This window comes from Archocentrus centrarchus, chromosome 13 (genome assembly GCF_007364275.1).
Source record: "Archocentrus centrarchus isolate MPI-CPG fArcCen1 chromosome 13, fArcCen1, whole genome shotgun sequence".
In the NCBI taxonomy this organism is placed as follows: domain Eukaryota; kingdom Metazoa; phylum Chordata; class Actinopteri; order Cichliformes; family Cichlidae; genus Archocentrus; species Archocentrus centrarchus.
The window spans coordinates 41,198,352-41,210,671 of record NC_044358.1 but is presented as its reverse complement, the minus strand read 5'-3'; the positions used below and the strand labels follow the sequence as shown (position 1 = coordinate 41,210,671).

General features: G+C 42.0%; 2 protein-coding genes across 2 annotated transcripts; one reads left to right on the top strand and one right to left on the bottom strand.

Moving 5' to 3' along the window:
- Positions 1-328: 328 nt before the first annotated feature.
- Positions 329-5,895, top strand: ap1s3a (adaptor related protein complex 1 subunit sigma 3a). The gene is given in 5 exon segments (XM_030743778.1): positions 329-448; positions 1,443-1,621; positions 3,761-3,869; positions 5,231-5,368; positions 5,459-5,895. Coding segments are annotated over 5 exon segments (582 nt in total). The 3' UTR covers positions 5,495-5,895.
- scg2a (secretogranin II a) lies at positions 5,869-9,894 on the bottom strand. The gene is made up of 2 exons (XM_030743776.1): positions 9,779-9,894; positions 5,869-8,111 (listed from the first exon to the last, which is right to left on the bottom strand). The coding sequence occupies exon 2, from the start codon at positions 8,101-8,103 to the stop codon at positions 6,235-6,237; it is 1,869 nt and encodes a 622-aa protein (XP_030599636.1). The 5' UTR covers positions 8,104-8,111; positions 9,779-9,894; the 3' UTR covers positions 5,869-6,234.
- Between the last annotated feature and the right edge of the window lie 2,426 nt (positions 9,895-12,320).

Here is a 12,320-nt window from a genome sequence, read left to right as displayed (position 1 = left end):
AAAACAAAAAACAACAACAAAAACCCCCCAAAACAAAACAAAAACAAAACATAAAATTAAGCCATAGTTTAATCTCAAAACCTCTGACTCTTTTTTTCTGCACAATTTTGAGCTTCGTTAAACAAATATGTGGTTCGGTATTGTTACAATTTGTAGTTTACTGCCAAAAGAGACTCCTGAACGGTGCTACACACCCACCTGGCACGCCCGGACTGTCTCTGCGGGCTCACCTGTCAAAGTGCAGCTCCTCTGCAGCCAATCAGCAGCTGGAGAGCAGCAGGGCGCGGTTCCCGGCCGGACGAAGGTGGGATCGCGGGGATTTCTGGGTATGAACAATGTCGCTGCATTTGCGAGCGCAAAAGATCCTACAGTAAGGCAAGGCAGTGGGAGTCTGCGATAAAGTTTATCACAGGGCTGCGGGGTTTCACTTTGGGTGGCTAACAAAATGGTAAGTAGCCTGCAGGTGTCTTTATCCACTTATAGATATTAAACTGTGTCATAAAGTATAACAATCTGTTGGCTCAGGATCCAAATTACTGTTTGTGTGTGTGAGAGTTTTTTATTGCGAGAACTTTATCAGTAGATGGTGGATTAATTTTTATTTGGATATTATAATTGTATAATCAGTTGATAGGAACGAACTTCCTTGTTCAGAGGTCAAAAAACTGGTAGGCAGGTCCCAAACGGTCCTAACGTGGAAAATACAGGAGAAAAATGTCTGAGTCTTCTTGTATTAGGATAACCAGGCTTTGAGTGCTTTGACTTCCAATCAGACAAGCAAATGAATGCAAATCTGTGGTGCTTTAGCTTGATTGATATTTTAACAGTATCTTACATATGGCAGCATAAAAGAAATCACAAAAAAACATCATTGCATCCAGTTAAAAAGTGCTATTTGAACAGTATTGTTTGACTCATGGCTATTTTTACTCCACATGTCCTGTTCACCTTGTTGCAGGTAGAAACAATGCTTTGTACAGATAACCCCAGGGCAAAGAGCTTTCATTAATTGCTGTTGCACAACACAGGCACTGTATTTACTGTGTTATTGCACTCAAAGGTGATTTAGATGTGTTATGTCTCCCTGGTGATCTTTACACATGTCTGGTTAAGAAATGTAATTGTGGTTTGGCAGAACTATTTGCAGGGTCAGGTAATACTGTCTTTCCCTCTGTGTGCGTGTGTGTGTGTGTGTGTGTGTGTGTGTGTGTGTGTGTGTGTGTGTGTGTGTGTGTGTGTGTGTGTGTGTGTGTGTGTGTGTGTGTGAGTGTGTGTGTTTGGACATGCTTTTGTCTCAGTGAATGTGCATGCGATTACTTCACTGTATGTTTGTGTTCCTCTGACAAGCTACATTAAGGACTACAGGCTGTGTGTTTGCAAGGCTAGAAATGACTAGACTTTTGAAAATTGTTTCCTGCTCTTCCCTCCGCTTTTTTCTTCAGATGCGCTTCCTGTTGCTGTTCAGTCGACAGGGGAAGCTGCGACTGCAGAAATGGTTCACGCCATTAACAGACCGGGAAAAAAAGAAGGTGATCCGAGACATGATGATGCTGGTGTTGGCTCGCCCGGCACGTTCCTGCAACTTCCTCCAATGGAGGGACCTCAAGATAGTTTACAAAAGGTGGCTGCAAAAGACACTGCTGCTAATGCTTAATGGTTAACTTGCACGTTGTCTTTGTTCATGCTTCAGGTGTGTGTACAGAGTGTACACACACTTATTAAAGATCTAGATAAATACACAGATAACAGATGACCTAGATCACAGGCAGGACACTTTTAGTGCTTGTAATTATCTGAAATTTGTAAATCTGAGTGAAGTAATGGGAAGATCATAAAAAATAATGCAATATAGTCCAATAAGGAAATATTTTATCTTTATGAAGCCTTTAAAGCAAAGGTAGATTTTAACAGTCTCAAAACTAATGTGTGTGTGTGTGTGTGTGTGTGTGTATAAAAATAGACAAGAACACTCAAACTTTACTAGCTTGTTCACTTATTTATTTTGATTGTTCTTCACCCTTCTCGTGTTTGCTATGATTTCTATAAAGGCACTTGCAGGCAATCAGTGATGGTAAAAATCTCGTACTTTCTAGGTCTTAAAATAAGGTATAGATGAATAACAACACAACACATTACATGCCATTATTTTTTTTTTTAAAAGAAGCTAAAATGCAGAATTAGAATATCTCTACATGATTCAGTAGCTTGTAGAACTGCCTGTAGCAGCAATAACTTGAAGTAATGGTTTTCTGTATGACTTTGTCGGTCTCTCTCATCGTTGTGGAGGAATTTTGTCCCACTCTTCTTTACAAAATTGCTTCAGTTCATTGAGTTTTACAGCTCTCTTATCAATGTCCTGCCGCAGCATTTCAATCTGGTTGAAGTTTGGATTTTGACTGGACCTTTGCAGCTTTTTCTTTGCAATTCCTCTTTGAAAAATTAGTTTCTTCTTCAGACATTCTTTTGTAGATCTGCTGATGTGCTTGGGATCACTGTCCTGCTGTTAGGTTCAGACAAGCTTTGGCTGAATGGACAGATGGCTTCACATTTGACTCTAGAACACTTTGGTATACAGAGGAGTTTATGATGGACTCAGTGACTACAAGGTGTCTGGGACCTATGGCTACAAAACAAGCCCAATCACCACCCCTCCACTACTGTGCTTGACAGTTGCTGTGAGGTGCTTCCACTGATGTGTTTGGTTTTCTCCAAACATGGTGCTGCACTATGGCCAGATATCTCCGCTTTGGTCTCATCAGTCCAAAGGACATTGTTCCAGAAGCCTTGTTGTTTGTTCAGATGTGGCTTTGCAGAACTACCTAATGGCAGTCAGGGTGCTGTTGCCTAGCTTGTAGAGGTCTGTGCATCCCTCCATGTATATGGCTTCCCAGACCATCACTGGCCCACTACCAAACTGGTCATGCTGAAAGGGTGAACCTGCTCTGATGTGTGAAAAGCACAGGGCCTGGTGGTGGACCTGTCAATTCTTGTATTCTGTGGCAAATGCCAATCAGGCTCCACGGTGGCAGGCAGTGAGCACAGGGCCCACTAGAGGACATTGGGCTCTCAGACCACCCTCATGAAGTCTGCGATTGTCTGGTCAGAGACATTCACACCAGTGTCCTGCTGGAGGTCATTTTGTAGGACCCTGTCAGTGCTCATCCTGTTCCTCCTTGCACAAAGGAGCAGATACCACTCCTGCTGATGGGTTAAGGACCTTCTACGACCCTGTCCGGCTGTCCTAGAGTAACTGCCTGTGTCCTGGAATCACCTTCTTGAGACACAGCAAATCATCTGGCAATGATACGTATTGATGTGCCATCCTGGAGTAGTCTCTGGAGCTTGAAAAAAGGGCAACTGGACTTCTTTTTTGTTTCTTGAAGACGTTTCACCTCTCATCTGAAAGGCTTCTTCAGTTCTCCATCCTGGAGGAATTGGACTACCTGTGCGGCCTCTGTAGGATCCAGATATCACCTCATGCTACCAGTCGTGACACTGACCCTAGCCAAATGCAAAACTAGTGAAACAACAGTCTGAAAAGCTGTGGAGGGAAAAAATGTCAGTCAGTGTCAATGTCTCTGCTACTTAAGTGACCAGATCAATATCCCAGATGTTTAAATGACTTAAAGCTATACTCTGATTAAAAAGTGTTCCTTTAATTTATGTGCAATTATTGTCTTGCCTCCTGGTTTCTTGACAACTCTGTGGAAATTATTACATTAACATATTAACATGGGACCTTCCACCTCTTCCACTGCAGGTATGCCAGCCTGTATTTCTGTGCTGGTCTGGAGGACCACGATAATGAGCTGCTTGCCCTTGAAGTGCTGCACAGATATGTTGAGTTGCTGGATAAATACTTTGGCAATGTAAGTAGAACTGGATGTCATAGCCCAGGAAGAATCCACAGGTTGTATATATACACATGAATATGGGAGTGTATTTCTTTTTTGTCTTTTTAACAAAGAGTCATGTTTTGTTTTCGTCAGGCAGATGTAAAAGAGGCATACATAAACACCGCATGGCACCACATACAGATACAGTTATTATGCATCGACTGAAGATGAAGCCTGCAAAGCATGTGATTGTTGGACTGCTGGGATTTTTTTTTTCCCACTCAGGCCTAAATAGGTTCAGCCAGGTCAGACAGGGATGCTGGGTGACAGGGCATGGCTCACAGTCTGTGTTCTACACATAGATGCAAAGATGTTGAATGGAAGTTGACTGTATTTCATTTAGCTCTATCAGCTTCAGCTCAGGCCCCTTCATTAGATTAAAGGGGCTAAGCCAATACCTAAAGCACACAGAAGCATGTATCATACTTGAGATCATGCAGTTTATGACAAAATGTGCAAGAATTAAGAGAAAACAGAAAGCCAGAAGCAGTTCTGGGTAAAAAAAAACAAAAACAACTTAGAACCACTGTGGGTCCCATTTCAAGCACAGTAAAAAAAAAAAAAAAAAAAGTGCAAAACACAGCAAAGTGCAGTGGCTCCTGCTTTATGTTATGGCGAGGACAGCAAAATCCATCCTCTTAAGCATGTCAGACTCCCTCTGGTGTCCGTGATCTATCCCTGCTCTAAAACTGCGTTCAGGCGCTCGTGGTTTGACTTGACTTAGAAGACAGCCGCACCTTCTTATTTACATGGCAATCCCTGGGAGGCAAATTTGTGTGGCAAAAAAAAAAAAAAAGACATATTCCCTTATATTTATGTCTTTCATGTACTTGCAGTTTCTTTCTAATGTTTAATTAGGGTTTCATAACGTGTGAGAGTGAAGAAATGATGACCCTTTTATCTAAGTTGTGAAGCTTTTCATCCACTTAATTAAACTTGACAGCTGGTTTGTAAACATGGTCTGGATGGTTTTTTTTAAAGTTGCAATTGATGCTTGTAGTACTTGTTTTAAGGAGTAGGCAGGTGGGGTGTTGGTGGTGTAAATCACTGTTTAAGATTGTTCTTTGGGTTAAAATACAAGAATTGGGACTGATTAATTTTTTTGATGCATTTGGAAAGGCATCAGAAGATTCTGATCAGTAGCAAAACATTCATTACGAAATGGCAGTATCATTTAGTAATCATTAGAAAATAATGTATAAAATGTTATATGTATAGTTGTATGTACAGAGATCTTTTAACTGCCACATTTCAATTTGTTAGCAATGATTTTTACAGTTTACCAAAAGTGTTAATTTAGGTCATCTGATGCATATCATGTTGTTCTTTTTCAGGTGTGTGAGCTGGACATCATTTTCAACTTCGAGAAGGCTTACTTCATCCTGGATGAGTTCCTCATGGAAGGGGAAATCTTGGAAACCTCCAAAGTGGCTGTGGGTGTGTCTTTGGAGGAGGCTGACACACTCCAAGAGGTACATTAAGCTTTTATCAAACCTTCAGCTAATGCGGCTTTTGCCCTGCCTCCTAGAAAATGCACACATATGCCTCTTATGTCACCACAGACAATGGAAGAATACATGAGCAAACCTGCCTACTGAGCCAAGAGAGGATGCGGATGTTTCACATTTCAAGATGTGAAGCGAGATGTTTATCGCTCAGCGATAATGACTCTTTCAGCGTAATGCTGTGGTCGTACGGAAACCACAATCCTGGTGATTTTTCTACTCAAGACTGAAGAATAGTAATTATGTTTGCATCTGTAAGTGCCTTTTAAGCCTCTTATTTATTAATCTCAGGGTTACATGACAGAGTAAATGACTGAAAAGAGCTCTTTTCACCCCCTCAGATTATCTTAATGTATTTTTTGTTCACTTAGTATGTTTTTGTGACTCTGATATATGTTAAGACCTGGCAGTTTGTGTTTAAACTGAAGCTTTGTGTGATGGCGAGTAAATGGAGAAACACTAGACAGTAAGGAAAAATAAAGTCAATGCTTTATTTACCTCAGTTATGTCACATATGAGCACATTTAAGAAAGAATTACCAAAAAAAACACAAGTGAATCTAAAGGATCCAACACTGGTTTTGATTGTGTGTGCGTTGAAATGTAAGGCTGGTGAGACACGTGTACTCATTAAGTGTTCTTGAGCAACCAACTCATCAAAAACAAACAACAACAACAAAAAAATCAAGAGAATGTCTGAACACTCATAATTCTGCTAATAAACAAGAATGTTTGTAAACGTAAAGTTGACTGCATGTTTTATTCTTCAAAATACTTTATTTTCTTCCCTCAACGAAACAATATAGAATTATGTATATATATCTACAGCCTGATTTATATCCCTGGGGCAGTTTTGGCACCACTTTCCTCAGTTTCTGGGTTCAGATAGCTCAGCAGTTTCATCATCGCCTCATTCTCTAAGCCTTGCGTTTGAGCGTCACCACCCCTCTCATCATCCTCAGACAGTTTCTTTTCCTTTGGGCTTTTATCTGAGTCCATCTGATCAAAGTATTCCTCCATGGCCTTTTCAAAAGAGCCAGCTTCCTCCCGCTTTTGGCTTGCCTTGTTGTTGCTGAATGCAGGTTTAGGATACTGTGCCAGCATCTGAGCAGCTAAATACGCTGCCAGATCATCCTCATCCACAGTGTCGTCGTAGTCATCTTTGAAAGAGCTGGGAGGGCGCCTTTGCGTGGGAGTGGATTCCCCAAACCCCCCTGCAGCCTGACTGTGAAGTCGTGACAGTGAGCTTCTGTGCTGCTTCTGCTTCCTGATGGGATTCTCTGCACCTCCCAGCCCAAGGATTTTGAGGATCTCTTCCGTTCTCAGCTCCTCTGGGGTCTTTTGTGCATAAGGCAGCCGTCTGTTGTAGAATTTAGTTTGAGGAATGGTGTGTATCTTTGGGGCTATCTGAGAGAGCTTATTTTCTCCTCTGGCTAAACCATTGCTCTTTTGCAACTTGTCCTGATTCATCATGTCTCCTGTTTTCAGCATGTCCATCAGGTCTTCAGGTGGGATCTGGTATTTTTGGGAGATCTGAATGAGTTGGTAGATGACCCGTGGATCTATGTTATCTCTGTACTGAGTCTGAGCCGCCCTCCTCTCAGCCCTCTCTCTCTCTTCTTCCTCCTCTATCTCTCTTTTCTGCTCTTCCTCTTCTGTTTTCTCCAGCACCTTCAGCAGGTAGTAGTCCACCAGATTTCCCGCGTCATCCAGATCTTTTGACCTTTTTACGGGGTAGCTTTCGTCACCTTCCTCTTCTTCGTCCTCATCAGCTCTGTCACCATTGTCGTCAATATAATCGAGCCCTCTGTCAGCCTTGTATTTGTTTCCCCTCTCCTCCTCCTCTTCTTCTTCTTCTTCTCGTCCTTCTAATGGATCCCAGTCTGTCAGATCCCCACCTATGTCTTCATATGCTGCATTCCTCACATTAAACAGATCTTCATCTTCATCCACAGCATCCTCCTCCATGTTATCCTCTTCATCTAGGCGCTTATGTATGGTCTTTGGACTCGTCAGCTTGTCCAGTTCATCAAACACAGACTGCAGTGTGGCCAGGTTCTGAGGTGTATATTTCTCCTCCACGTTCTCATTGGTACGTTTATAGGGGCTGTCATGCTCATCCTCTTCCTCATCTCCCTCACCTTCTTCCTCATCTTCAAACATCAAGGGCAGCTTTTTGTGAGGTGTGATGCCCCGTTGTTTCTGCTGCGCATTTATGCCGTGCTTCATACTTAACCTTTCTGTGCCAGGGCGAAGCAAAGGAGGCTTGGAGGCCTCTGTCTGCTGGAGCGTGCTGAGCACAGCCTGGAGCAGCTCTTCACTCTTATCCTCCCTTCCCTTTTCCTCCTCCTCCTCCTCTTCCTCCTCCTCCTCCTCATCTTTGCTCTGAATAGGGTTGGAAGCAAGTCTCAGCATGGCACGCAGCTTCTCAGCATCATCCATGTGGCCAGCATCAGCCCCTGGAGCGAGAGGAGAGTCCATGCTGGTCCTTTGATGGAGGCTCTCAATGTACTCCAAGGCTTTCAGCATATCTGTGTTAGGGACCTGGTGGACATTCCTATTCTCTGATTCACTTCCCCGAAGTCTATGTGCCCTCAGTGAAGCCCCACGAACACCAGAGGAACTGAGGAAGAGAAGGATCAAGAGGAGGTTGGCAAAACAGACGAGGAAAGGTTTGCCTGATGTCTCAGGGAATGACAGCATGGTGGCGCCTGTAGAGGAAAGACAAAGAGGCACATGTCAGCACTGACCTTTACAGATTACACTAACAGGTTCTCAGTGGTTACCGTTCTGGCATTTCTAAAATGCGTTTTGCTGTCATTGTCAATTTAAATGTCTGGTTTGATGATAACAGTGCAAATCGCTCAGACATCTGTTTGCATTTGGAGACATTATGGCCATTTGTTTGTCTATGACAGGCATGACTTGTGCTCTGTTGGGAACCAGGTAAAACACCTTGGAATAAATGTGAAATGTCAGACAAGACCCAATTAAACTGCTGCTAAAATTTTACATGAACTCTGCTTTTTATGTGGTGGTGGTGGTGGTGTTGGGGGCATAGGGTGGAAACACCCCACCCTATGCCCCCGTAAATATTAATAACCCCCTAAATGTCATTACCCTCTGGTGCCTTAGTAGACTACATTTACTCAAGTACTTTACTGAAAAATAGATTTAAAGTACTTCTGCCATATTCATTCCTATTTAAGGCTGCTTTCTACTACACTTGGGATCCAAATATTGCACATTATACTTTATACATTTTTATATACTTTTTTTTAAGCTTCTGCATTGTTTAAATTAAATATCTCTTTTAACAGACTGTAATGCTCTTCATTTAAAAAAAAAAATCCTGAAATGAAAAATCCGGATTGAATTGTTGTAATCTGACACATTTTTAAAGTATATATTAATACAATGTTTGATTTTGCAATGAAAAATAATTTTTGATAATAATCTCGGGTATTATTGAGTACAAAGCGCTGCATAAGCCAGTGTGTTTTTTTCTCTTGCTGATATTTGAAGATCATATTGGAATGTGCCGCCTGTTTACCAGCAGCGGTAGCAGCAGCGCCATTCAGCTCCCATATAAATCTCATTAGATGTTGAATTAGCGCTCACCGTGAGTCACGGCCCTTGTTGTCAAGGTAACCCGGTAGGGCTGATGTTCCCATGGAATCTCTTCTTAAACTCTAAAACCTCTAAACACCAAATATTGCCGTTTCCACTGCCCCCCCCCCCCCCCCCCCCCCCCCCCAAAAAAAAAACCCCCCCCAACAAAAACACAAAAACCAAAAGAACCAAAACAAACTTTAAGCCAGTTGAATAATGTAGCATTGATACGCTGCTCCGGTGAGATGGACTCTGTCTATGCGCGTTGATTAAATAATCTTTGTTAATTTAAAAAAAAAAAAAAAAAAAGGCCTTCAAAAACAACAATTTACATTTTCGTTTCTTTTTCTTCGACACAATTAGGAGACAAATAAGAACGAGAGAAAACAGAGCAGACCTGATAAGGCATAAAGGCATATTAAATCATATTTACGTTTCCTTCTTTCCATTTCTTCAAACCTGGATTCAACTTGCCGAACTCATAAATATTCATGTTTACGGAATAAGCACAAAAGTTGCACTTATAAGCGAGAGGGGGCGAGCGCCTGAAAATGATATGAAGCGACATGAGAACAAAGACACACTGCGGGCAACGCAACCTCGTCGCCTCAACATCTGTGGCGGCGCATCAGGTTGGCAAACAGCTTGCGCAAAAAGCTCTTTTAAGTAACTAAAAAGGCCAGTCTCTGTTCTCATGATGAGGGAAAGTATTTAGGAAAAAACGCCCCGTGCGTTATGGCACTGACACAAACAACCAGTATCTTACCTTTGGAGTTAGTTTGTGCCGAGGATCGTGAGTGAGCTGAGCATCTCTCTGCCTCGCAGTGAGAGTCCGGATTTCAGCACCGCGGACAGCTCCTCGTGCTATTAGAGGGACCACCTGACTCGTGCGTCAGAGAGCAAGGAGATACGCAACACATTCGCACGCGCACGCGCTCACATACACAAAACGCCCACCACATGCATGCGGACAGTTAATTTGAGCCAGCCAAGCCAAACAAAACTGCTTCACCCTCTGAATATGAACTGGAGTGAGTTCCATCTCAGTGGCTGCATAACAGCTATTATCACAGCTCGTAATAAAAATGAATAAAGCCATTATAGGGGCTATGCATAGGAGTGACTGAAATAATCAGTCAGATGGTACTTGAAATTCTGTTTACCATGAAGTAACCTTGTTGTCGTCTTCAGATGTGGCGGAGGAGGAAGGCAGAGCTGTTGACACTAATTCACCATCTGAGGGTTCATTCAGTGCTAAAATCCTATTTACATGGTGTGAAACTGCTATGAATTTTTCAATAAAAATTGAGTTTATGAGTCAGTCTGTTTCTACACTGATTACAAAGCATGCTTACAGTATGTTTACCAGCAAAGACTGTTGAATGGCTGCTGTGATTGTGTTTCTGCTGCAGCGCAGAGGGACAGAGACGGTTAAAAGTCCACCGATGACTCACATACGGACTCCGCCAAAGCCTGAGACGGGCGGGGTGACAGAGGGACTGCGGAGGTGTGTGTGTGTGTGTGTGTGTGTCTGTGCGCGCGTGAGAGAGCGAGAGAGGGGAAGAGTGCCGTCAACCAGCGTGCACTATGGTCTCTATTTATTTTTGGCTGCCTGTCAAATCTTGTCTGTTGTGAATCTGCGTCGTGTGCGCGTGTCTGTTCGTGTGCGTGTGTGCATCGCTTGCAGTTTCATTCATAAATCCACTGCTTTGCTGCGTTTGATTTGTGCTCCGGCTATCCTCCACTGACCTGCTTGTCTGACATTCAGAGGAGCTTTTCTTGTGTTTTTTTTTTTTTTTAGCTTCGTCACAGTTGCAGTAAATGGTTCTCTGACTTTTGTTTTGTTTTGTTTTTTTTTTGTTTTTTTTTTTAGCATTCTCAGGTTTGCAATTCTTCCCCACAATGACTCACAAAGCCTCATACAATATAAACAACTGAATGTGAATGAAAAGCACACTTTGTTTGTTTTTTTTGTGGGTTTTTTTTTTGAGTAAAACATTTGTCAGTAGTTCCAGTTTCAAGCTTTTCAAAACACTGCACAATCTGCTTTAAACCCTTTTGTGTTTAAAGTGTGTATGTACACAGGGTGGGAACTGATGAGTCATACACAAGCATCTTTTCAGATTTATTAAGGAACTTTAAAGGCTCACTCTTGTCACATTCACAACTTCTAGAAAACACTGTCAGGACCAAGGGACTAAAAGAAAACCAGGACAAAAGAGATCATTTTTATCTCATGCCTCCTTCAGCCTAATTACACCCTCCCTCTAGGATAACACACATACGCCTGCATCCACACACTGTGCCACTTTTGTACTGATAAAGCCCGAGCTGTCTGACTAATTGCTTGTGGTTGTGTCCGTGGCAGGATTACTGGTAAACAGAAACCAATTACAGCTCAGTTCCGCTCCCATTTCCACTGCCTGTCCACTAAAAAAGACAAAGTGCTTTCTCAGGTCAAATGACAAGTTTCTCATAGACAATTAGAATTTGCTCCATTTCATTCAGCTGTGTTATGTAACCCTTTTTTTTTTTAAATAGTAGTTTGTATATTTATTTTTTTAGCAACATGGTGGATGTGAAACTTTTTCCACCACAGGATTGACTTTTCTGCATTGACTTTTTACTTCAGATTGCAGTCTCATTATACATTATGTAAAATAATTGGGGTGAGTTTTTGTTCCACTCATCCCTCACAGGGGTGACAAAGTTTATTCTTTCAGACAGAAACATCAATAACAAGTGAGTTTAGAAGTTACTTTTTTTCTTTAGCTTGAATAAAGATGGAAAATATTTACCACCATCTATTATGCACTACTGAAGTAGGCCTGTAATGCTCACCTCCACTTCTTATTTTTATTCTTGGATTCTAGTAGAATGACTTTGTATGATTCACACTTCAAAGTAATCTTTATTTATTTTATTCTTGGCCTTGGAGCAGCCCTTCAGTTCATTCACTGTCTGGAACAAGTAATAAGTTCTTTTATTTATTTTATTTCTAAGTTAATTTTCATAGGGACAAGCATATTGACAGAAGGACAGCAGCAAGCGTGAAAGGGAAGGTTTACAAGATGGAAGTGAGATCTGCTGTGATGTACGCTTTGGAGACAGTGACATTGACAAAAAGACGGGAGGAGGAGCTAGAGGTGGCAGAGTCGAAGATGTTGAGATTTTCACTGGGATTGAACAAGATGGACAGGATTAGAAATGAGTACATCAGAGGGACAGCTCAGGTTGAGCAGTTTGGAGGCAAAGTTAGAGAGGCAAGGCTGAGATGGTTTGGACATGTGCAGAGGCAGGATAGTGGA

Excerpts from the sequence above, each read along its gene's own strand:
- scg2a (XM_030743776.1), bottom strand. The coding sequence starts at position 8,103 with ATGCTGTCATTCCCTGAGACATCAGGCAAACCTTTCCTCGTCTGTTTT.